We start from the raw sequence: 26,391 nt of genomic DNA, 5'->3' as shown, positions 1-26,391 counted from the left end.
TATTGTCTTTTCTTGGGAATTCGTTTAATCTGAAGAAATGAAAATTGACGAAAGAATAATGAATTAGTAGAGTGTGAACCAAAGTCGGCAGAAGAATAGAATCGGAAACCGTCTTCTATCAACGAAGCAAGCTTTTCGGAAGCTCGTTCACGTTCATGACATTCACTTTCCCGGGAATCAAAACAGACTTCTTTCACTGGCGTATTCTTTCTCCGTCTCTCTCGCTCCGTCCGTTCGTCATCAAGGTTTGTGTTTGTTTCTCTCGCTCTCTTTCTTTCGTGCTAGTACTCATTTTGGTTACCATTTCTCGTAACATGAACTCTATTTTCTTTTTTCTTTCGCGGTTTCAAATTTCCGTTCTTCGTTATCTGCTTCGAATTGAGGATTTGAAGGAGTCCGAAAATACATTTCTTTCATTGGAACAAAGAAAGACGCAGTTTTGATCAAGATGATTAAACTTTCGCTCTCCGACATTTGATCGCATTGATGTAGATCATTACTTGTCAAGAATTTTTTATTCACGTCCGTACATGTCTTTTGCAGTGAAAATGTCGGCCGTGCAATTCACAGGCGGTTCGGTTTCGAACGGAACTCTATATGGGCGCGGCGGAGGATGCAACCGAAATACAGAGAGATTGAACTCAAATTCAGTTTCGGTTTCTGATAGGAAGAGCATAGGACGTGTGGGTTTAGTCAGGGGTTATGATTTGAAATTTAAGCAGCGTAGAAATTCTCTCAGGCCACTCATAATCAGGCGCCGGAATATCCCTTTCTGTGCCGCGAGCTCTTCTGAGGCAGAGGAAAGAGTCGCACTTCAGGAAGACGGCATAGCAGGGAATGACTCGCCGTGAGAATGAAGAAATTCGGTTTCATTATTTGTTTGTAGTTTATTTTTGTTGTTTTCTGTATGAACATAATTTGTTCGTAATTATTTTATTTATTTGGTTTTGGTAGTGAGTCGGAAGAAAGTGGAAATGGTCGATCAAATCAAAGACCGGATGTGAAGAGGGAGATCTTGATGCTGTCTTTGCCCGCTGCTGCAGGGCAAGCTCTTGATCCCTTGGCACAGCTTTTGGAGACCGCTTACATCGGTAGATTAGGTATGATCCGTAGTTGCTTTCTATTCAGTTGCGATTTTGATTCTAGGGGTATTTCCGGAGCGGTTGCTTGGGAAAGGGGTTTTAATATATTCATGTGTTTCTGTGTAGGCGCTCTGGAGTTGGGTTCTGCTGGTGTTTCTGTGAACATTTTTAATTACATTTCGAAGCTATTCAACATTCCTCTCCTCAGCGTTGCTACTTCTTTTGTCGCTGAAGATATTTCGAAGAATGAGGTTGAATTATCTGCTTCAGGTGTGTTGAACCGAATAACTTCTCTTATGTTTTCTTCATGTTCGATTAATGCCGTTCTGATCATGGCTGAGTGTGTGAGCAACTAAAACTCTTCTGTTATCTGGACTTTTTTATATATTGATTTGTTAAGTATTTTACAGAAAACAATGGTGCCAGTAATGGTACACCTTTGGTTGGAGCAGCTAAGAGAATGCAACTTCCTTCAGTGTCCACAGCTTTGCTATTATCTGTCGGGATTGGTGTTTTTGAGGCTTTAGCCCTGTCTTTGGGATCTGGCGTGTTTCTAAGTCTGATGGGAATATCGATAGTAAGCCTCGATATGTACATTGGCAATGCGTTTTAAAGATTAGATATGGCTGATATGATTTTGCATGTGTGTGGTTCTATCATCTGAATATTGTTTTCTTATCAGGATTCACCTATGCGAGTACCAGCTAAGCACTATCTTTCACTACGAGCTCTGGGCGCTCCTGCTGTTGTTGTCTCTTTGGCTCTGCAAGGAGTTTTCCGTGGCTTTAAGGATACTAAAACCCCAGTTTTATGTTTAGGCAAGTATATTTGTGTCTTGTCGTCATGTGGGAAATTTCGTTATAATTTAATTAGTCGACCATTGTTGGAACACCTCTCCAATTTGTGCCATCGCCTTTTTTTGTTGCTTATGCAGGTATTGGTAATCTATTGGCCGTCTTTTTGTTTCCCCTTCTTATGCATACTTTCCGACTGGGTGTAACTGGTGCAGCCCTTTCCACTGTTATATCACAGTACGTGTTCTTTCGGCGGCTTTTACATTTTTAGATGATTTATTCTTCGAATTGGAGATTGATTATGCTCAACTTTGTTTCAGATACGTTGTCACGATTTTAATGTTGTGGTTCTTAAACAAGAGAGCCATTATTTTGCCGCCAAAGATGGAATCTTTGCAATTTGGGGGATATGCTAAATCCGGTATATATATATATGCAATTTTTCCTCGTCATAATTGATCTTTCCGAATCTGTAGAAGATGGTGACAGGATATAAACTATAAACTCAGCCTTTTTCACAAGGACTGTTGTATTGGCTATTTTAATGGGCTATTCTTAGTCGGGGTTATATAACAATGCCTTTGGATGCTGTACAGGTGGTTTTCTTCTTGGACGAACTCTTGCTGTTCTTTCGACAATGACGTTGGGAACATCAATGGCTGCTCGTGAAGGTCCGGTTGCCATGGCTGCTCATCAGATATGCATACAAGTATGGTTGGCCGTGTCTCTTCTGGTTGATGCTATGGGCGCAGCTGCTCAGGTTTGATGTTGCTTCTTTTGCAGCTGTCTAATATTGTTCCATTTTCTTGTTCTGATTTTGTGATTATATTTTCCGATGTTGTGAGCTTCGGGTAAATTAATGTGTAGTTTGTTGATACGTAGTTAATAAACTCTAACTCATTGGTGAGTATAAAAAGTGTATTTTTTTTAGCTCCTGAATTAACGATTCACAATTTATCTCAGCAAAGTCAACAAGCAGTATCGGAATGTTATGTATTTTGTTAACTTGTTACTAATGTTTATTGATAGGCTTTGACGGCTAGTTATTTGTCTAAAGGAGACTACAAGAGTGTGAAAGAAATCGCTTACTATTCAATAAAGGTAGCTCTCTCTCTCTCTCTCTCTCTCTCTCTCTCTCTCCCTTTATATCTATTGATCTATCTCTAGAGGAAACTTAGAAGAGAGTGAAAGAAATCACACAGAGTGATAATTGTGTGGCCTCTTAGCATTTGCCTTCTGGATTACTTATTCTATGTGTCTATCAGTTGTCTCTGTTCACAGGTATCTTGTTGACTGTAATTTTGAGCCTGTCATTCAGTTCATTAGCTACCTTGTTCACCAAGGATCCCGGAGTATTGAAAATTGTTGGCACTGGAGTATTGGTATGTGTATAATAGGGCATTGCTCCTATATTTAATTAGTTCCCTCTGATCGATCTTATAATGACTAGTAAAAAAATTGTTGCAGTTTGTTAGTGCCAGTCAACCTCTTAACGCACTGGCTTATGTTTTTGACGGTCTCCATTACGGCGTCTCTGATTTCGCCTACGTGGCTTGGGCTATGGTAAGCCGAACTTATGAAATGATGATCTTAAGGCTGCAAAAATCGCTTCTATCTGTTTAAACGATTGGATGTTTATTTTTTCATGGTTGCTATATATAGATGGTGGTAGGGGCTATATCTTCTGTAGTTTTGGTGTACGGATCGAGGACTATGGGCCTTCCTGGGGTTTGGTTGGGCTTGACGGTCTTCATGGGCCTGCGTACTGTTGCTGGGTTTTACAGGTAATAAAATGTACTTTGGTTCACAGTTTTAATTACTAGAGTAAAGATCAGGCCACTTCTAATTTATAATCTTCTGCATTGTTCTTAAGAAGCATCAGGGTCCATAACGTATAATAATTAATGGTGAACTACGTATAAATACCGTCACTTTTTCTGTTTCGGAAATTTTTTTCCCGACTTTTATAATTTAGATAATTTTATCTTACCAAGTTACTAATTAAATAGTTCAACTATTTACAAAGTTATAGTAAAGTTGGTGCCATTTGGTTAGTTGATTTGTGGGAGAGAGTGATTAGAATTTGCAGAATTCAAGAAGAAGGTATAAATTTGCTGAGATTTGAAATGTCGTAGTATAATGTATGAAATGCCGAAATATAAAAAGCTGAAGATTTCTGTTTTTAGTTTACCCAAGAATATTTATTTGCAATATGTTGAGACTGCGTTACATGATATAATACATGAGTTTTAATTTCAGATTGCTATCAAGAAATGGACCTTGGTGGTTTCTGCACAGTGACTATCGGAAAGTTGAGGTACGTAATCATATATGCCAACCATATCATCTGAAAGTTTTGCTTTGTTCAATCGTATTAAAATTAATCCTTTTTTCTTTTACAGCTTGCCAATTGAGATGGACAAAATTCAGAACCATTTTTGTTATCATCGACAAAGTAATGCTAAAAAATTTAGAGCGCTCTCAGGTGTATATTAGAGTTACCATGGTATATTCGTGTCAGCATATTTTTCTCATTCTCTGCTATTAACAGGTAGAAAGAACAAACTATTATTATCATCTATTATTTTTTTGTTGGCAATATTACATCTTTAATGAGTTAAATATTCTTGATTTTGTCTACATATTCTCGTCGCTCCGTTATTTATAACCACTGTATCTCCGTATACATGCCAAGCGGAAAAAAATAAAAAATTGTACATGACAAGTTTAGCTTTTAGTACTATATGATGTCGTAATTTCGGTTCATCAAGCTTTGTTTCTATTTATGATGTTAATTAGGGGAACTATAGTCGGTTGGCCCATAAGGCTCGAATAACTCGGCAAATAGACTTTTCTTTCGTCTGGGATTCCATTCCGTCTTTTCACAGATGGTTATTGTACCAAATGTGTATTGCAGCATAACATCTTCTGTAGTACTGACCAGAGTAGCGCTTCATGTACTCGTCCCATTTCTCCGCATCTTTCTCCATCGCTTTGATGCTCGGCACTTGGAAAGTTCCCGCCAAAAGCTCTGCCAGCCACTGACACCTCATCTCCTATGTGTACAGGTTTGCAGCGCTTTCTGAGAATCCGATCCCCGCTAACTGTGGAATTCGCGGATGAACACATTCTCTGCACACACATTGCCGAAATACAGCAAGAGATATATCGGAATTGCCGAGATTTCTTATTTTGTAGTGAGCTCTGTTTAATTGCCTAACTATCAAAGTTTCAGCATTACCTGTAAAGAGGTAGTGCTTGTTTGGGTCTCCAACTATGTATTCCTGAAAAGCTGATGACACAAAGATGTCTCTCAGCTTCTTGTCGCCTCTAAACCCGGTTGCCAATATGACCAAATCACTTTGCCGGATTCCTCGCCGACCAAAATTCCTTGTTCGTAAAATCCAAAAGTGAACGCTTTCTTCAGAATGATGCTTCCTTCGTCGACTCTGTTGTAGAATTTATTAGGCACTGTCAATATCAGGCAGGCATTGATCTCCTGATGGAAGCTGGGTTTCGGTACCATTCCGTTCTTTTCTAGCCGAAGCTTATGCTTTATGTCACTCCACAAATTTAGAAAATGCCCATCTCTATGGAATTGTCCAAAACATAATAGGGAAAATATCAGGAGTATCCCTCGTGTTTAATCGAAATGCGAGATTTATCCCATCTATTTCTAGAAATATCAGACATATCCCTTCAGTTTAATATAAATGACATATAACTCCTCTAAAAAATGTTATAAATAATTTGAATTCTCCAAAATACCCTTAATAGAACAAATATTTATTTACTATTTTATTAAAAAAAATCAAAATCTCTCTTTATAAAAAAAATCATTAACTTTTTATAAAGAAATTTTTTAATTTAATTTTTTTGTATATAGAATAGAAAATAAAAAATTATTTCATTAAGGGTATTTTAGGGAGTTCAAATTATTTTTTTGTAAAAAATAAATGAAAAATGGTGATATTTATAATATAACATTTTTTAAGGGATGTATATGTCATTTATATTAAGCTGAAGTGATATGTCTGATATTTCTAGAAATAGAGAGGATAAATCTCGTATTTCGATTAAACAGTAGGGATACTCATGATATTTTCATAACATAATATTAGCCTCATTTTTTTTCTTTTTAATTCCCTTGACTTGATTAGAGAGAATAGTGAGATTTACCAAAGATGAAAGCATTGTTGCCAAAAGTCTCACTGGGCTTATGTTGAAAGATCCAAATTCACTTTAAGTCATGTCTCGTAATTGTTTCGTACATCGTGTCCGGACCAAATTGTCATCTCTCTAGCCCACCACATGACAAAAGCATGACAATTTAACAGAAAAAATAACAAAAATTGATGAAAGGACTAAAATTGCTAAAAAAAATAAACTCTAAATATCATAAAAACAGATTAAAAAGTTTGTGGACTCAGGTGATACACTTGATGTAGGAGGCAAACATGTCATTTTTCTAAAAAGAAAAGATTCAAAACCAAGCCCTGTCTTTCACAATAGAACTCACTCAGATTGTGTTTTCCACTCACCCAGAAGCTATTTTATTAATCTATTTTTCAGATGGAATTGTCATTATGAGGTAGGTAAATCACATTTCTTGTACTGGACATTTTTTCCTAAAAACTAAGCCGTTCTATCTTCAAAACTGTTGCTTAAGGATCGGTCCATTTCCTGTCTTGCGATCAATAACCAAAAAGTGAGAGAACCAAAAAGCCATGCGGGGCTTAAACCATTAAAACCCCAAATGCATTACTCTCTCCATCTTCATCGACACCACGTAGACCGAAAACCAAAATCTAAAGTGTAAGCTCTTGGAATTCGTCTCTCCAAAGTGAAGTTATTTTATCCTCAATCCTAAGTTTGGTCTGTATTGCTCAAGGATTAAAATTTTGCGTGAGATGGGGGCACCAAGATCTCGTTTCCCACGAATAGTAACGTCAAGGGCTTATTGTATATACCTTGTAGGCTCAAGAGGCCTGGGCCCCCCAAAAAAAAAAAAAATTCAGGCTTAAATTTTTTTTTTTTTTTTTTTTTTTTTTTTTTTCAGCCAAAATTCAGTTTTGGCCCCCCCGCCCCCCCCGCCGGCCCCCCCGTCGCCGGAGTCTGGGTCCGCCACTGAATACCATTACAATTAATATCAACAGTAAAAAAAACAAGTGATGTTACGTACTACCAAATATTTATTAATAATATATTTACTTGTCTATATGCTATTTAAACTAGACTATATGTATGAAATGTTTATTATAATGTATTTGCTTGTCTATGTAATATACATATTTTTATTAAAATGTAAATTAGTATTATTGATAAGTTTCTTATCGAATTAAATGTAAATCTATTGGACAAGCATAAATAATATATTAATATTTATAACATTTGAGAATCATATTATAATTTAGAGTTTATATGTAAATATATACATATATATTTGAATATTTATACTTTATGAAATATAATACTATTTTATATTTTATTTTAATTTTAATTACATATATATATATAAATTTATAATAACTATAACTTGTATATAGTAATTTGTAATAACTTTAACTTTAAACAAAAATTATTACATTTTAGTGAATATATGAAATTATGTAGTTTATATAATTTGTTGTTCTAATACTCCGCGAGATAGCCCTTGTTTTGCGATATACCTCATGAGATACAGTATATCATGCGGTACGAAATACCCAAACGTTAATAAAATATTGCAAAATATCTTGGTACTAGATGAGATATCCTCAAAATTAGAACCATAGTACAGACGCGAGATGCGGTATTTTAAGTGAAATTTGTTGTAACTAGTCAAGTTCGTAATTCTTATTGGGGGAATAGCCAAGTTTCATTTTATTAAGCAAATAGCCCATATTTTCGGCTCAGACCATAACACCCTTGGTAAATTCGCGAATAGGTTAATTTAATTAACCTACTGGAGTGAGTTAGGTTAATTAATTAACTTATTGGTTGAATATTAGTTTAGGTTTTGATTTTTTTGTGAGTAAAATTAATTTACTAAATGATTGAATTCGGAATTAGGTTAATTAATTGAATGCTTTGAATATCAATTGACTTAAGTTATGATTTTTGTAAATTTTTTGTGAATTTCAAATCATTCACGAATCAGTTAATTAATTAACCTAACTCACTCCAGTAGGTTAATTAAATTAACCGATTCGCGAATTTACAAAGTGCCTCTCCTCAATCCCCTCCATCGCCGCCGATTTTCTCTCCGCGGCCGATTCCTCTCCCCCCGCCGATTTTCGAGTCAATCTGAGTCGTCGATTCTCCGAGCATCGTCGCCGCCGGAGCTCGACGGCGTCTACGGCGGATCTTGACGGCGTCTATGGCGGATCTCGCCGGCGACGTTAGGGATCAGCAACGAGGATGGACGACGATTGGCGACGACGCGGCGGCGTAAAATGGATCGACGGCGATTGGCGGCGTGAAGTGGATCGATGGCATGAAATGGACGAAGATGAGAACGAGTTTAGGTTTAGGTTTTGGGAAAATTGAGTTTTGCTCTTATATATGAGGGTAATTTAGGTAGTACAATATTAATTGGGCTATTCACTTAATTTATTCAAACTTGAGCTATTCTCCTAATATGGTGGGTTGATTGGGCTAGTATGCTCACTCTCCCGTATTTTAATCTTTATTATTTGATTTTGATTTTGGGATTTTTGTGATTACGGGAGTATTGGGTCCAGCAATTAGAAGATGATATTGTTTTGAGTTGATGTATTCAACTGCTTTTCAAAATGTTATCAAATTGCTTTCACAGTCCTAATTATCAAAGTGATCTGTATACGCTAATATTGTTGCTGAATCCTGGCTTACACCATTTTTCGGTGTCCAAAATTCTTCTTGTGGGGCTTTCAAACAAGCTTATTCTTTTCAATAAAAAATTTAGGATTAAATCTGTAGCATTGTGATACACACGCTTTCATCGGAAAGCAACGATATCATTATTATTATCAGTATGAAGTTTTTATTTATTATTCACATTTTTTATTTTTAAGAGCATTAGGATTTAATTATTTTTAAGCGTTGTGTTTAAGTTGAGTAATAGGAGTCTTATTTTTAAGTCTAGAAGCCCATTAAGAAAAGTCCGGTTGTAAGTTCTTGACCTACCTATAATGGGTCAATTATTTTAAAGAAAATTATCTTTCAACCAAATAAACATAGTTTTTCCCTAAGAGGAAAAGACTAGGTTTCCCTGAAAGAAATAAGCACCCAACATGTTCACACAGATCACACAACCCACTAAATAACACGGTTCTCCTCAGAGATCAAAGTCCCGGGCTGTATCAATTTTGGTATCAGATCCGACCCTTGAGATGAGGGCAATAATTGAGGATCTTATGGCAGAGGTGAGGCAAACCCCATCAAAGCAAGCCACGACCATCACGACAATCGCAACAAATCAAACAACGGCTCAGGTGGCCCATGAAAAATCGCATGCGGCGCTGTAAGAAAAGATTAGGATGTACCAGGCTCACCGCGACGAACTTTGCTCTTGGGCGACGGGATTGAATCTGGGTGAGACAAACGCCACGATGGAGCCGCGCTAAGAAGATGAAAGTTGCAGGTCTCCCCAGAGAAGCTAGGCCACGACGAGCAAATAGAGCCCATAGAGCACAACAGCGCTCGCAACGATCGTGAATCAGTCAGAGAACAACCATCAGGATTTCGGGGAGGGAATAAGCGGGATGTGGAGGAGTGAGTCGCGTCAAAAGCGCCAAAGCAGGTGGAAATAGATGGAATGTGAGACCTGGGAAACAAGCTATGAAGGACCCCACAAATACAATGACGAAGGGTACGAATACGACATCGATGATCGCGCAACAGGTGGACCCAGAAGGAGACGTGGGTACCACGGTCCTAATGAGTCCAAACCAGCTCGCCTAGATTTCCCCACATACGACAGGCTTTTGCTGACCCAACCGAATGGCTCCAAAAGGCAAAGGATTTCTTCGAAGACCAAGGAACGATTGATGACCAAAGGTGAAAGCATTGTTGCCAAAAGGCTAAGCAACAAACTCTCACCAAGCTTAGAACGAGTAGTTCGGAGAAGTGGTTAAGGTACAACATAGCTAAAGGAACCCCCCACGGGAGGTAATCCGGAATGTCCTAATGCTTGATTCTGTATTACACAATGCAAGGTTTTATTTTCCCGCAGATCATTGTTAAGCCACCCCATTTAAACCCTACGACTAACTATTGCTCACAGGTTAAAATAAGCTCTGAAGGCCTGCTTTGTCATAACTAGAGTACTAATTTCAAAAAACAACAAGATGCGCTTGGCTTTTAACTTCAAAATTTTTTTTGAAATTGGAATTTTTTTTAGTAATGATTTTAATAATTTGCCAAGCAGCCCCCAAGTGTGGCACTACTTTGAGAGCACAATGAATATGATTGGATTTAGAACGATTATAAGATGAAAGGATTTATGGAAATCACAGGAACTTGTTGTTCCTGTGATGATTTTATTAAATGAATATGAAAAATAACAAAGGTTCGGCCTTTCCTTCGAGTGCAAGACCTGAAACTCCCCCTAGAAGCTTCAAATACCGAGACGGATAATAAAAAACTTCTCCTAAACCTAATGTGACTGATGGCTATTTATAACCTACATGGTTTATTCCTAATTGCACAATTAAACTCCTAATAAATAAGGAAATAATATAATAGTCCTCAAACATAATTGAAATACTTAAATCCTAATAAAGCATAATAAAAGCGCAAGTCTATCATTACTCGCCCCCTTAAAATCCATATTATCCCAAAGGTGGAAAGCCTGAAAAATGTTGCTTCATCGACGTCCACGTTGTCACATATTCGAGTTAATAGTGCTTTAACATCTTAGGAACCTAGTCTTGTCTGTGGGGCCTTTTTCGTCGCTCTATGAGTGCCGCGGGCTTGAGCTTTATTTCCATGTCTTTTGTGAAGATCGCTGTAAGGGTACGATCGCCGATTGTTGATCATAGTTAGGAGACGTGAAAGACCAGATAAATAGCAGCGGTGAGTGGTAGCTTCTGGCAGTACGCTAGGGTGGGTTGACGATAGACTCAGAGCTTTACTGAGAAGCTTGCCACCGACCTTGGAGACGTTTCGCGCCATCGACATTATTGTTACTAATTGATTTGGCTGTTTTTGTTATGAAAAACGGTTGTTCGCTATGATATTGGAAACATCTTGCTAGAACATACGTTGTATGGTTTACACATCAGTGTTGTGACGTGGTTTTTCTGTTGGCATACCTTTTTGTCTGATTTGCTTCCGCGTCATATTTGATCGTCAAATGAGCGTTCTCCATGTGTATTGAGAAACTCTAGCCCAAGACACTAAGCCTGTATGTGTCATATAAAAGGATCGCTTTCTCTTTCGGGTAGGGTTATACATCTGGGTATCTCGTTGCAATCGTCATTGTCGATACTCTTCATCCTAGGTGGTTTGTGTTACTCTGTTTTGGTTGACAACCATCATTAGAGGTGGTCACAGAGTTATCATATAGTTGATTCAGGTTATTGTAAACATGTATTGTTATATACGTTGTTAAAATACTGGGAGAGTGTAAATGGAAAGTGAGGAGAGGTCAAACGCATGGGGAGTCTAGGTTAGAAATTACTAGGATAGTTAGAAGTTGAGGAGACCTGTAAGGCGATCATCCATGGCCGTCCGAAGTTGTACTTACTCTACCGTCTAGTGAAGTTTCTCTTTCCATTGGACATTTCATCCCTCCAAAAGTAGGCATTATTGGCCGAACTGCGTTACATCTCTTATGTACTTTTACTTTCTGTTTATGTGCTTGTGTTACTTTGCTAAACTGATACGTTGTTTCTTAACCTGTTAGAACATCCGTAGAAATATCACACTAACCAGTAGATCTACTTTTTCAATTGGTATCAGAGGGAGTCACCTGCATTTCTAGGGTGTAATTCCTGGTATTTTTTTTTTATTGTTTTTGTGAGTATGGACGCTTTAAGGTAAAGAGGTTTAGTCACTCGAGCTCCTCTTCTCGATGGTTTGAACTATGCTTATTGAAAAACCTGGATGAACGCCTTCATTAGGTCTATTGATCATAAGACTTGGAAACTTCTAGTGAATGGTTGGATCCCTCCAACCAAACTTCTCGAAGATAGTGTCACTTCAATTGTTAAGACTGAAAAGGAGTGGGATATTGCTGAGGACAAAGCTGCTCTCACTAACTCCAATGGTCTAGGAGTTATCTACTATGGAGTTGATAAGAATGTCTTCAGACTTATCAACACTTGTGTGTGTGCTAAAGAATCTTGGGAGATTCTGGAAACCTCCTAGAAGAGACAGACAAAGTGAAAAACTCAAGTCTCCAACTGGTTACTACTAAGTTCGAAAATCTGAAGATGTTGGAAGAAGAGACCATTAGTAAATTCTATGTCCGCATGAAAGATCGTTCTAATGAATCTCATTCTCTAGGTGAACCTATGTCTGATGACAAGCTCATGAAGAAGATCATTCGCTCTCTCTTTGAGAGGTTCAAATTCAAGGTCACCACCATTGATGAGGTTCATGATACATCGAAGATGAAGGTATATGAGCTGATATGGTCTCTTCTCGCCTATGGGATTTCCCTTGATGATCAACCAAAAAATAAATCTAAGGGGATAGCCTTCAAACTTGCCAACTCCGAATCTCACAACTAGAAGTCCGATGCTCCTAGTGAGTCCTATGAAAAATCACTAGCCACAACGGCTAAAAACTTCGGAAAAATTCTGAGAAGGTTTGAGAAGCACACCAACAATAGTAATGGTATCTTTACTGCTCCTTTTGACAGAGACAAGCCCAATCAAGGTTACAATCCAGGGAATAGCTACAAGAAGGGGATAGAATATCGTGGATATCCTAAGCAAAACAAAGGGAATTGCATTCAGTGTAGAGAATGTGAGGGGTTCGGCCACATACAAGTTGAATGCCCTAACTATCAAAAGAGGCAATAAAAGAACTTCAACTCTACACTCAGTGACAAGGAGAATGATTCTGACAGTGGAGAAGAAGATAATGGTGGAAACAACTTTGTTGCCTTTACCTCTAAGATTTTAGAATCCCTTGATTCCTTCTCCGAGGGAAAGAATGCCATATCCGATGTCTCTCAGGTTCTAGTGTCTCTCACTTAGCTCTCCCTGATGATGAGGATATGAGTGATGAGGTTCTCCTTGAAGCCTACAAGAAACTTTTTGTGAAAGGGGCATATGAATCAAACCTCTTTTTGAAGCATATGAAAAGAATTGAAGATCTTGAGGCTAGTAAGGCTAGATTGTTGGAGATTAATGCTGAATTAAGAAAGACTCTACCAATTCTCTAAAAAGAAAGGATTGAGTCCCTCTTCACTGAAAAGTCAAATCTCTTGGAAGTGAATACTGATTTGAAGAAGCAAATAGTGAAACTCTCATGTGATCTTACTTCCATGACTAAGTCTGTCCAGATGCTAAATTCAGGAATATCCAATCTAAATGATATCATGAAGATGGGACAAGCTTCCTCAAGTCACAGAGGTCTTGGGTATCATTCATCTTCTAGCTCTTCCTAGAAAATAATGTTTGTGTCTCCATAAAAAACTAATGATCAGATGTCTCTCTTATTGTCTCCACCATATCAGAGAACATCAAGGATTACTAACTCTCTGAACTATTCTAGAAGGGATTGGAGATGTCACTACTGTGGAAGATATGGCCATATTCGTAGTTTTTGCTACTCGTTCAACGACAGGTACTTGGAAAGGAAGCCTCAACGGGCTAGACTTAGACAACCTAACTCCTTTACTCAAAGTAGGTTTCCTCGTGTGAAGATTGAGATGAAGCAGAAGACCATCAATAACCCTCACACGGTGGTTAATAGGGAGTGAAGAGTCAAGACCAATCATAGAGCAATAATGGCTTATACTTCTCTAAAAGCTACTGCTAGAGAGGACTGATACTTTGAAAGTGTTTTTTCTCACCATATGACTGATGAAGTGACCTACATGAACAATGTGAAGTCATGTGCAAAAGACATGTCACGTTCAGTGGTGGAACAACAAGAACAGTAGTTGGCAAGGGAAAACTAAATGTCTTTGGTCTGCCAGGTCTTGATAATATCCTTCTAGTCATTAGTTCTAAGGAAAATCTAATCAGCATAAATCAGCTATGCGATCAAGACATAATTGTGACTTTCACCAAGGATGATTGTTTAGTTGTGTGCAAGGATGACTCCATTTTCATGAAGGGAATCAAATCTCATGATAGTTGCTACCAATGAAACGCTCCTTCATCTATTATTCTACTGATACTCTAGTAAGCAGAGAAGATGTCTTTGAATTATGACACATAAGGCTTGGTCACCTAAATCTAAGAGTGATGGAGGCATCTTTCTAGGATATTATACCAACAATCGGCTTTTAGTGTCTTAAAAAAGCGCACCGGAGTCTATTAATGTGATCATTGATGATGAAGAACGAGGTATTTCGATCAGAGTTGAAGATGATGGGGTTATTGCTTCGAGTCCCCTTCCATAATGGTGTCTCGCATGATGTCTCTAACATCATTAACAACAATGCTGAAGATTCAGACTCGAATGAAGAAGAAAACGATGCATATGCTCCTGTTAAGAAACCCTCTAGCAGGACAAAGAAAAACCACCCTTCAGACTTTATTATTAGAGAACTCAATGAAGGTGTCACCACTTAGAGAAAAGGTTCGGTAAATTACTTGGAGATGATCGGAGATGTGTACTTCACATCCAAGAACAAACCAAAAAAATGTTACCGAGGCCCTTGGTGATGAGTTATGAAGTGACTGTTATGCAGGTAGTACAATTTGGGAGAAATGAGGTGTGGAAGCTAGTCCCTAGGCCAGAATCAGTGAATATCATTGGCACGCAATGGATCTACAAGAACAGGTTAGATTAGCTTGGTCATGTCATTCGGAACAAGGTCAGACTAGTAGCTCAATGTTACACTCAAGTCGAAGGAATTGGCTATGAAGAAACCTTTGCTCTTGTTGCCAGACTAGAAGCCATTCGTCTGCTGACAGGAATCTCTTGCCTGACGAAGTCCAAACTTCTCTATATGGATGTCAAAAGTGCCTTCCTGAATGGCTTCATCAATGAAGAAGTATATGTGGAACAACTTAATGGGTTTGTTGATCCACGATATCCAAATCATGTTTACAAACTGTACAAGGTTCTATATGGGTTAAAAGAAGCTTATCGTGCGTGCTATGATTGTCTTGCTGATTACCTCACTCGGAATGGCTATACTTGAACAGTGTCAAATAAAACTCTGTTCATCAAAAAATCAGGAACTAATATGATGATTACTCAGATTTATGTGGATGATATAGTGTTTGATAGCATGTCACATGTGATGGTAGAGCAGTTTGTGCAACAAATGCAATCTGAGTTTGAGATAAGCATAGTGGGAGAACTCTCCTCCTTCTTGGGATTCTGGGATTCCAAATCAAACAGATGGAAGAAGGCATCTTGTTAGGAATTCTTGCCCACGAGATATTGCTTTTGTAAATTCTCGCTATAATATTAATAAATTAAAGTTTTGACATTTATAGTTATTCGAATCGAAAACGTTATTTCTTATATATTAAGATTTATCAAACATTCATCAACTCATACTCTCCGTATCGAATTGAGTCACATGCACGGTATCTGAGCTCGGGCGGTGAACTAAAACTGGTCGATGATTGGTTCATGCCTGGATAGCTGAATCCGAAATCATATATGTGGAACACAAGTGAAGGTTGATCACTTAGTGAGAGCATTCTACACTTGTGATAAGTGTACGACCCAGACAGATCTTGCTTGTAGATGTGTCGTTTAAGGACCGTTACGATAAACTAACCAAGATCACAAATGATGGTCAGAGTGAGACTTGATCTAAATCCTGAAGTGATCATGAAAACTAGATTATGTAACCGCACTCTCTGACTCATTCGCTAAAAGGCCACTATCATGATAATTACAGCTTATGTAGTCTTGGGAGCATTGCGGAACATGGTTCGAGTGGGAAGTGATTTACAGATATGGAATCCAGCCATCTTGAAAAAAGATAAATATTCTCTCACCTAAGGGTTGATTCCAGAACCGATAGATTGCGCACACTTCCAAAGTTTGTATGTTCGGAAAAATCTTTCGCTGGGGAAGCAACAATGCTTAAGGTTTATAGGTGTCAAGAAAAGTATAACGGAATAATTGACTTTTCTCGACACGGGTTAAACCTAGAGGATCTTGATCACGAACTGACTATATTAGTGGACACTTGTCACGATGAATAAATATAATTCTAGTACCAAGGAGGATTCAGTCTTGGCTTGCAAGGTGGAGTCTGACCAAGATTAGACAAATCGATGTAGAAAAGAGAAATGACTTTTTCGTCTTTTCATCGGATTTGTTAAGCTTCTAATACTAGGTCCATGGTCCCCGATTCGGCTCTGATAAATGCGGATAAGAGCTTTCGAATAATAATATTTTCATTATTATAATCTCACTAGCTATAATTGTGATTGACAACATCAATTCTGAAATTGGGTATTTGCATAATTAAATAATTATTTATGGTAGTATTAATTATTTATTGTTTGATCAAATAAATAATTAAACAATTACTTATTTGTTTATTGTTGGACAAAGTAAATAAATAATTAATTGGGTTTTAAGCAATTGGGCCTGACACATATTGAGATGCACGAATTTTTGAGGATCCCGGCACAAGATTTACGCAAATTCCTCCTTGGCCGTGTGCAAATTCGTCCACGCTATTATTGGTACTTACCAATATTTTCTCTTTATTTGTTTAAATAAAGGAGAGAGAAAAATCTTTAAAAGGAAATAAGATATTGTCATTTATTCTCTCTCATGAATATTTAGAGAGAATAATATTTAAAAGGAAATCAGATATTGTCATTTATTCTCTCTCATGAATATTAGGAGAGAATAATATTTAAAAGGAAATAAGATATTGTCTTTTATTCTCTCTCATGAATATTAAGAGAGAATAATATTAAAAAGAAAATAAGATATTTCATTTATTATCTCATTAATAAATATTCTCTATTTAAACAAGAAATAAAATTTCATAGATATTGATCTGATGACTAAGAGAGAAAGTATGATTCATGAGATGAGATCCAAAGACCAAGCTTTGATTCACTAATGTGGACACAATAAAATGAAATAATATATTTTGGAAACTACCAAGAATATATCATTTCCACTACTATAAATAGAGGTTAATGAGAAGGCAAGAAATACACTTCTGTGCATTAGAAATTTTGACCAAGAGAAGACTCTCTCTCTCTCTCGGCCGATTCTCCCTCTCCCCCTCTTGGAAGTCTGTGATTCCAATCCTATAAACACGTACGGTGCGATCTAAACACCTCGTTGTAGATTGTAGTGAGATAAAGATTGTGCCCACTCATCTTTCTTATTCGTCTCGGAGATTACATTTCAAAAAATTACGGTTTCATCACTGACGAGTTCAAGACCATCGAGGAGCTAAAGCTTGAAGAATGAGCTAAAGCTTGAAGATAGTCTTTTAAGACTGAAGACAGAGGAGTCAAAGCTTGAAGATTCAATAGCTGATCCGAATCACGTAAGTATTACTGAATCTCTGAACCTTGCTCTTATTAGTTGCTTCACATTGCTTTCATGAATTATTAATAAGTAAATCTAGATCTTGTTAGATAACCATAATATTAATTAGCTCTTGTTAGTGTAATTAATTTTTTTTCACACTTAATATGGTTATCAAGGTGCAATAATCACCAACACATTTTTCTCTCACATAGCAAGTATGCTAAGAATATTATGAAGAAGTTTGGACTGTAGAATGGGAAATCCAAGCAAGCTTCTTGCGCCCACATGATGTGGCGCGTCGCACCCTTCGCTTCGCATGGCGCGTGTGAGCGTGAGCTCGGCTTGGGTCTGTTTTTGATGGGCTTTTGACTTCTCTAGGCTTTGATGGGATTTTTGTGACCATGCCCATTGGGCTCTCTTTATGCTGAATTTTTCGTAAGTGGCGACGAATTTAATGCTTCCAGTTTTTCAAAAATGACCGACAACACGTAGCATTTTACTTAAACTCAATATATAGTGGCAATTAGACTAGTAGCTATTAGAAATATTGTTCACTGAAGATAATAAATGAACATGAATAATTACTGAATTGGATAAGAAGTTTACTTTATTAGCATCATATGATTAGTGGGTTGTTTTCTAAATCAGAATCAATAACAACTATCATCCATAGCCTCCGCATTAAGCTGAATCACATGCCGAGCATCTGAGTTCGGACGGTGAGCTAAAAATAGATGATTGATACATGCCTGTATAGCTGTATCTAAAATTAGATACGTGGAACACAAATGAAAGTTGATCACTTTGTGGGAGCATTCTGCACTTGTGGTAAGTATACGATTCTGGACAGACTTCGGTTGTTGATGTGTCGTTTAAGTACCATTACGACACACTAGCCATGGTCGCTATGATGGTCACAATGAAACTTGATCTACATCCTGAAGTGATCGTGGACTTCTAGGTCATATCACCGGGTTCTTTGACTCATTCGTTAAAGGCTATTGAGATGCTGGGATACTTATGTCTTGGGAATCCGGAATGTGATCTGAGAAGAAAGTGGTTGACAGATATGAAATCCAGCATTTCTGAAAGAAGGTCAATGTTCACTCACCTAAGGGTTGATTCGAGAACCGATAGATTGCTAACACTTTCATAGTAAGTAACGTACGGAAGAATATTTTGCTGGGGAAGCAATGGTGCTTAGGACATATATGTATTGAGAAAATGTATAATGGAATAATTGGCCTTACTCGATACGGGGTGAACCTGGAGGATATTGATCACGAACTGACTAGATCAGTGGACACTCGTCACGATGAGTAAATATAATCTATTAATAAGGAATGTGCGGTCTTGGATTACTCTGTGGAATACTGAACAAGATTGAACGAATTGATTGAAAAGAAAATGACTATTTCATCTTTTAATTGAATTTGTAGGAGCTTCTGTTACTTGGTTCATAGTCTCCGATTCGACTTTGACTAAGACGAACAAGAATTCTCTAGTAATAATAAAGATAAAGATTATTTATTATTATTATTACAATCTCACAGCTGTGAAATGTTTAGCATCATTCATTCGGAAACTTGTTTATTTGCCGAATTAAATATTTATTGTGAAATTAATTATTTATTGGTAGATCAAGTAAATAATTAATAAAACTTTAAGTTGGGCTTTATGGACACTGTAAAATTCAAAATTCGTTGGCCCATGACCATGAAGTTAGGCGCCTACTATGGGTATTAATTACCCATTATTCTCTCTTTATTAGTTGCTAGATTTGTGAAAAAAAATCAGGTAGCTAATTAAATAAGAGAGAGAATAATAATGGTTGAGATATTATCTCTCCGTTAAATAAGGAAATAAGATATTGTCATTTATTTTCTCTCTTAATTAATTTGCTAATATCTATGAGAATAATAATGGTAGATATATTCTCTCCATTAAATAAGAATATAAGATATTGTCCTCATAATTCACATATATCTAGATTCCTTAAATATAAGAGAAAAATAAAGAAATATAATATCCTAGATTCTGATCTGATGGATGAGAGAAAATGTAGGATTCGTAGTCAAGATCCAACGGTTCATGCTTAACTACAAAATAAGAAGAATAAAGGAGAATAAAATATCTCTAGGAGCTTCCTAGAATATCTCATTTCTACTACTATAAATAGGGGTCAAGGAGAACACAATACACACAACAGAAGAAGCAAAATTCGCCCAACATCATAGATGTGGACGAATTTTCTTCTCTCTCCCTCTCCCTCGGAATTTTGTGTTTTCATTCTTAGAAAAATAAGTGTAGATATAAAACTCCATAATCAGATCTTGTGAGATTAATATAGTGTGCCCACACTATATTCTTGTTCGTCCGAAGATTATGTTTCGGAAGACTACAGTTTCATCCAAGGAGATCTAAGAAATTCTAAGATATCCCGGAGCTCAAAGATGGAAAGGGAGACGAGAAGAAGAGGGAGAACCAGATTCAAAAGCTTAAGGAGAAACCCGTAAGTTTTCTAATAACTCGTCTATTTAATTCGGTTGTTTGATAATTGCTCTCATGGTTTGATATTAATTAAATAAATCTAGATCTTGTTAAATAACCTTAATTAATTAGCTAAGTAGAGTAATTAATTTATTCTGCATGGTTACGATGAGGTGAACAATCACCAACAAGTGGTATCAAAGTGATTGTTCGTGTCTGATACCAACCTGTTTTTTCCAATATTAGTCCACCCTCTCATTTTTTTTTTGTAGAAGTGACATTATTGATCATGATTATATGATATATTAGCGGTGCAAGCGCATCTGTCACTATTGACCAAGATTATATAATTTACTAATAAAATATATCACCATGTGGTCCATGTCCATAGTAAATTAAACTTACTCTTTAGTTAATTAATTTATTGCGGGTTTGATGAACTAATTTTTTTTTTTTAATAAAATGAAATTTTGGCTAGAATATTTAAAGGAGCTAGAAATATGATTAGTTCATATATGTATATGTATATATATATATATACATATATATATATATATATATATCATTTTCCTATAAATAACATTATTCCACACCATAATTATCAGATCATACCCGAAAGGTGTTATTTCTCATTTATCCATTTTAAATTCTAGGAAAGACACTAGATAGCCATAAGTATGTGCCAACTAATATTTTTCCATCAATTTGTTTCGAGCAAAAGGAGTTTTTAGAAAGAAAGATAGCCTATGTATGAGTTAAAAAAGCAAGGGCCTTATTTGTAATATTTTGGTTTCAATTACTGTAAATTCTTTTTGTTGATAAAATTGACCATTGAGAAATTTTTTATTCTTTACGGCGTAATCAAATTTTGGTTACAATCAATAGCAAGATTTAATTAGATCGACGGATGACTTTTCCATACCACATTTCATATTAAAAAAAATGTGTTTGTTTATTGCAAAGTTCAATGATAATCTTGTAAAAAAATGATGGAAGACATAATAAGTAAAAGCACACCCAAAAACTTAGTTTGAGTGATAAGATCTCCTACTTATGAGGTAGCTTATGTGAGAGGACAAGAGTTCAATACATAAGAAATGCAAATATTGACGTTTGAAGATTAAATCTTGTAATTGTGCTTAATTGTTCAATATAATTGTTGATATGATATATGATGTAAAAATTAAATTATTAAAAAAGAACATAATAAGTGTAAGCAAGTTTAATTAATTAAGGGGAAACATAGTCAGTTGGGCCATAAGGCTCAAACAACTCGGAAAGAAAGCTCTTCTTCCTCTTTGGATTCCATCCCATGTCTTTGCACAATTGGTCATTGTACCAAACGTGTAGAGCGCCTATGCACGATCTCCTGTAGTACACCCCAGAGTAGCGCTTCATGTACTCGTCCCATATCTCCGCATCTTTCTCCATCGCTTTGATGCTCGGCAGTTTGAAAGTTCCCGCCAAAAGCTCTGCCAGCCACCGACACCTCATCTCCGAAGTGAACAAGTTTGAGACGCTCTCCGAGAATCCAATCACCGCTAATTGCGGGATTCGGGGATGAACACATTCTCTATAGATAATTAAAAAAACAAATACATGACCAAATAGAACATCACATATTTGTTATATACATATAGACAATTGACATCAATCATGTTCTTATAACCTAAAAACTAGGTACAAAACAAAGCTAGCTTTGGTTAGAAGGATTTTTATTGCAAGTAGTGCCTAATTAATGCCCAACAGGGGGGTTTAAGCCCTCCCTCAATTTGTTTTATACATTTTGGTCCGTAGCTTATTTTTTTGTTGCATTTGTATCCCTAACTTATTGATTTTCTAGCAATTTGGTCCTTTTTTTAATTTTTATCAGTAATTTTTATCAAACTATACCCTTTATTAACGTAAAAATATGTTTATAAACTATATATTTATAATTTTATGAAATAAAATATCATATTTTGACCCTGATGCAGCACGTAAAAGGATTTATGAAAAGAATTTTAGTTGATTAGGTGTTGAACTTTAAGAAAATAATTTTTTTTTAAAATCATTAAAATGCTACAAAACATACAGGTACGACCAAAATGAAATTAAGAAATACTTCAAATACCTCTTTTTCTATAATTTCTTTTAATAGTAAGAGTCTAAATTACCTGTAAAGGGGCACTGCTTGCTTTGGGTCTCCAACAATGTAGTCTTTAAAAGTGGTCGACACAAACATGTCTTTGAGCTTCTTGTCACCTCTAAACCCGGTTGCCAAAATCACCAAATCAGTCTTCATGGGCGTTGCTTCTCCGTTGACCACAATGCCTTCTTCACAGAATCCGAAACTCGGAGCCTTCTTTAGAACAATGCTTCCTTCTTCGACTTTGTCGTAGAACTTCCCAGGCACCGTCGATATCAAACAAGAATTGATCTCCTGATGGAAGCTGTGTTTCGGCACCATTCCGTATTTTTTCAGCGGAAGCTTGTGTTTTATGTCACTCTCCACAAATTTAGAGATTGCCCATCTCTGTCGTTTATAAAAGAATTGTGCAAAATTTAGAAATAATTATGATACTTGATTAGATGAGAAAAAAAAAAAGTTTACCAAAGGTGTAAGTACTGTTGCCAATAGGCTATGCAACAGATTTTCGCCGGGCTTGTGAACAAGTAGTTCGGAGAAACGGTTAAGGTATAACTTAGCAAGAGGGAAACCCCATGGGAAGTAATCCGGGACGTTCCAATGCTCGGTTTTGTATATCACAGTGCAAGGATTTTCTACCCCTGCAAATCCATGTCAAGCACTTTTAATTTTTGGACTCCCATCTATTTATTGTAAGTTGTAACAAAGAACTTGAGAATCAATGGGAAAATAAAAACTGAAAAGCTCTTATGCATTTCAATTTGGGTGCTTCGAACACATAACTAATTTCTTGTTTAATTGTTTCGTTAATCGTTTTATTAAAACAAACGAGAAACTCTATTCGAAAATTTAGTAGTATAAGTAAAACTTACATGGCACAAAAACCATCATTGATTTTTACTTAATTGTATAATCTTGCAGCAAAAAAACACTGACAGAGGAAATAAAATTTGGTACTCAGTGAATATACAAAATCCTAAGAAAAAAAGCAAATCTCAATATTTTTCTTATTTTTTTAAATTAATAATTCATTAACTCAATATTCATATTTTCTGTCTAGGCTTTACAATATTATAGCTCGGTAATAGTAATTCAAGATTCATACCATTGGCAGTTGAGCATTCCATGGCGATGTCAAGGGCCGACTTTTGGAAGCCTACGACGGCGACTTTCTTACCTCTCACAAATTTGGCGGCACTTTTGTAGTCCATTGCAGCGTAGTCCTTCGAATGGATAACTTCCCCACGAAATGCTTGAGGTCCTTTGTTTTGAGGGAATTCCGGAATGTTTGGCACGTCGCTAAATCTTCCGATGCAAAGGATCACAAAGTCCACCATATAAACCTGCACTTTGTAATCATAATCAGCAACATGATTGTGACACAAGGCTAGATCTGTGCTCTTAAATTTAGCTCAATATATATACATACATACATATATATATATATATATATATATGTATATAAATTCATTGTAAATGTCACTAGTAAAATGTGTAAATCTCTTAATCGGCTTGGATTTTTGGGATTTTACCAAATTTATAATCATTTAACACTTTTTCTTTATACCAAAATTATTAATTACTTGAAATACCAAAAGTATGCCCAAGTTTATCAATATGTACAGATTGATTAACATGTTTGTCAATAAACACAATAATTTTTGACAAATTTGTCAATAAATAGTGTCATAGTTTTGGAATTTGAAATAATTAATTGATTTAGGTAAAAAAAAAGTTTTAATTAATTTTGGTCAAAAAAGTTACAAATGGTCATAATTTTACTATAATCCCCAGATATTACAGTTTAAAATATTTTACAGTACTTGTTATTTATAATCTTATAGACAATTTAGAGTGAAATTATTGTATTTTCTAGTTTTTGTTTTGAATTCTATATTTCTACTTTGTCTAAGGTGGTGGTAAAAATTGGTTTGACTATAGTGTGGGAGCCACCTATTCGGCCCTACGAGTACGTTGTAACCGGGTTGGGTTCCAATTTGGTTTGCTTTTTTATTCTTTTTATCCCGACCCCGCCTTGCACTTACTAAGGCCGCTTTGAGCAGGCGGGAAAAAAAAAATTCTAATTTAAAAATATAAGAGGAAAAAAAAATGTTGCAATTAGTCATTCCACTAAATTTTTTTTAATATTTTAGTCCAATTTTTATTTTATTAAAAAAATAGCTCATTAACCCGCAATAAATTAATTAATTAACTAAATAGTTAATTAAAATAATTTTTTAGTTTAATTTAATTTACTGAACACTGGTGGACTATTTTTTAAATAAAATGAAATGTGGACTATTTTAAAATAAAAATAAACTACTGATCTATTCACTTAATTGCCCAAAAAAAATGTCGATCCATAGTATGGTTATTGACATGGTGCTTCGATCTAAGTCGGGCTATTTTTTAATATTACTAAAAGAATTAAGTGCTTAAGTTAGAAAATCAATTATGTAACATATCTGCCTCCTACTTAAATTTTCGTTTATCGGGCCTTGGACATGTTCAGGCATGGCGGGGCAAAATTACTCAAGAAAAAAGCTATAAAAGTACAACATTTCTAAAATAATATATGTTTAAAATCCTGTTTAGTATTTAATTATTTGTTTCATTAAAAAAAAAATAAACAGACATAGAATTCAACCTGAATCTGAATAACTTTCTCCGTCACACTTGTACATCAAACAAAAAAGTGAAGGAAAAATAACACATATATACCATCTGTTTTAGTAAAATATCGAGTTTAACATTTAGTTTTTATAAATATCGAGTTTGTAGCATCTCTTTAATGTGAATTTATATCCTAAAATAGATAATAGTATCACATATATTCATTTTATTGAATGTTCATTGATATTGACTTTAATATTTATATGTAAACCTCATTTTATTCTTATTCATACGGCGCTCTATATAATTTATTTAAAAAGAAAAAAAGAAACAACAATAATTGGATCATGGAGAACAACTACAGAAAAAAGGTAAAAATCGACAGTCTAAAATCATCAAAATCACTGATTCGAATGTTAAATTCAGGACTCGGAATTGCAATTTGAATATGGAAGAAAATCATCTTTGGGAAAAGTACGAGTTATATTAGTCTATTTCGATTTAAGATTATTTTTATTTTAAAATTGAGAATTTAGGGGTTGGGATAATGGTTTTGGATCTGGTCAAGTTTCTTATATCATAGTTAACATTAATAAAAAGTCAATAAAAAATATTTGTGGCATTGTTATCTATTTTAGGATATAATTTTATCATTTTAATAAAATTGAAATACAAATTTGATATTTTTGAGAACCAATTATTAAATTCGATATTTCACTTAAACATAAAGTATTTATGTATTATTTTCCTCAAAAAGAGAATAAACATTATTACCTGATTAGAAGTGTATTTATGTATTATCATATTCCTAAAAAAGAGAATAAACATTATTACCTGATTAAAAGTAGTGCCTTCATCAACCACAAGCTTCCATTTGCCTTGGCTCAACCCAAAAGCCTCTCCGTTGCCGCTCCAGAGAGTCCAAGCCTTGAGGATCTCATCCTCAGACACTCCTTCGTATTCAACGCTCAGCACTTTGGAGTTGAACTTGATGTGCTTGGCCAAGTCGAAACGCTCCGCGTAGGACTTGATGTAGCCGTTGACTTGGTCTTGGCTTGGGAAAATCTCGGCCACAGATTCCGGCCATGGGTGGTCGGAGAACTGGTAGACCGGTTTCGGTGTCTGAAGCTTTGTGGTCTCAACAGTCTGAGTCCACACTCCGCCGATTCCATCGCGGGCCTCGAACACCACTGGGCTTAGACCCTTTGAGAGTGTGTATTTGCAGGCCAAAAGCCCACTTATTCCGGCTCCAATGATCGCCACTTTCTTGCTTTCCATTGTTGATGTTGTTGACTATCTCTGTTCTGGTGTGTTTCAAAATTTGGCCCCAATACTTGATGACCACCTTATCTTTCATTAATTGCTATATATAGAGCACGTCGATAGGTATCGACGTATCGTGATTGAAAGTAGTTGGATCTCGACTCAGCTGTGGGTCCCACGTGGCAACGAAAGTTATCTGTGATTAAATTATTGATGATGTTTCTCAAAAAAAAAAAAAAAAAAAAATTATCGATGATGTAATTTTGTAGATCGTTGCCACTTGCCACTATAATTTTGGACGGTTTGCTGGGAGTTTTACTCCTATGTTGTACTTATGCGTTAAGTGATAGAGTTGTCTTGAATATAATAAATAAGGAAGTATCAGTCCGAGCCTTAGTTATTTGTT

General features: G+C 36.0%; 2 protein-coding genes and 1 pseudogene across 2 annotated transcripts; 1 reads left to right on the top strand and 2 right to left on the bottom strand.

Annotated features, from left to right (window-relative positions):
* LOC149389451 (MATE efflux family protein) lies at window positions 1-4,514 on the top strand. The gene is made up of 15 exons (XM_089624137.1): window positions 1-245; window positions 544-847; window positions 955-1,100; window positions 1,209-1,352; window positions 1,493-1,659; window positions 1,765-1,900; window positions 2,017-2,113; window positions 2,197-2,297; window positions 2,473-2,636; window positions 2,906-2,977; window positions 3,142-3,258; window positions 3,344-3,439; window positions 3,539-3,660; window positions 4,136-4,193; window positions 4,279-4,514. The coding sequence occupies exons 2-15, from the start codon at window positions 549-551 to the stop codon at window positions 4,288-4,290; spliced, it is 1,731 nt and encodes a 576-aa protein (XP_089480263.1). The 5' UTR covers window positions 1-245; window positions 544-548; the 3' UTR covers window positions 4,291-4,514.
* A 153-nt stretch (window positions 4,515-4,667) lies between these two features.
* Window positions 4,668-11,017, bottom strand: LOC149389450 (putative flavin-containing monooxygenase 1; annotated as a pseudogene).
* A 10,075-nt stretch (window positions 11,018-21,092) lies between these two features.
* On the bottom strand, window positions 21,093-26,073 carry LOC149389449 (putative flavin-containing monooxygenase 1). The gene is made up of 5 exons (XM_089624442.1): window positions 25,557-26,073; window positions 23,215-23,452; window positions 22,575-22,750; window positions 22,138-22,496; window positions 21,093-21,554 (listed from the first exon to the last, which is right to left on the bottom strand). Exons 1-5 carry the CDS (start codon window positions 25,998-26,000, stop codon window positions 21,212-21,214), a joined length of 1,560 nt encoding a protein of 519 aa, XP_089480568.1. The 5' UTR covers window positions 26,001-26,073; the 3' UTR covers window positions 21,093-21,211.
* Between the last annotated feature and the right edge of the window lie 318 nt (window positions 26,074-26,391).

The sequence above is a fragment of the Urtica dioica genome, chromosome 8, assembly GCF_054948205.1.
Source record: "Urtica dioica subsp. dioica isolate 48M chromosome 8, U.dioica_male_clone48M_v1_H2, whole genome shotgun sequence".
In the NCBI taxonomy this organism is placed as follows: Eukaryota; Viridiplantae; Streptophyta; class Magnoliopsida; order Rosales; family Urticaceae; genus Urtica; species Urtica dioica.
The sequence above is the reverse complement of the archived record's forward strand: the minus strand, read 5'-3'. Positions and strand labels throughout refer to the sequence as shown.

Coding starts and splice junctions, on each gene's coding strand:
- LOC149389451 (XM_089624137.1), top strand. CDS start 549: ATGTCGGCCGTGCAATTCACAGGCGGTTCGGTTTCGAACGGAACTCTA. Junction 1,101..1,208: donor CGCTTACATCGGTAGATTAG/GTATGATCCGTA, acceptor GTTTCTGTGTAG/GCGCTCTGGAGTTGGGTTCT. Junction 3,440..3,538: donor CCTACGTGGCTTGGGCTATG/GTAAGCCGAACT, acceptor TGCTATATATAG/ATGGTGGTAGGGGCTATATC.
- LOC149389449 (XM_089624442.1), bottom strand. CDS start 26,000: ATGGAAAGCAAGAAAGTGGCGATCATTGGAGCCGGAATAAGTGGGCTT. Junction 22,751..23,214: donor GGAATGCTCAACTGCCAATG/GTATGAATCTTG, acceptor ATGGATTTGCAG/GGGTAGAAAATCCTTGCACT. Junction 22,497..22,574: donor CAACAGTACTTACACCTTTG/GTAAACTTTTTT, acceptor TATAAACGACAG/AGATGGGCAATCTCTAAATT.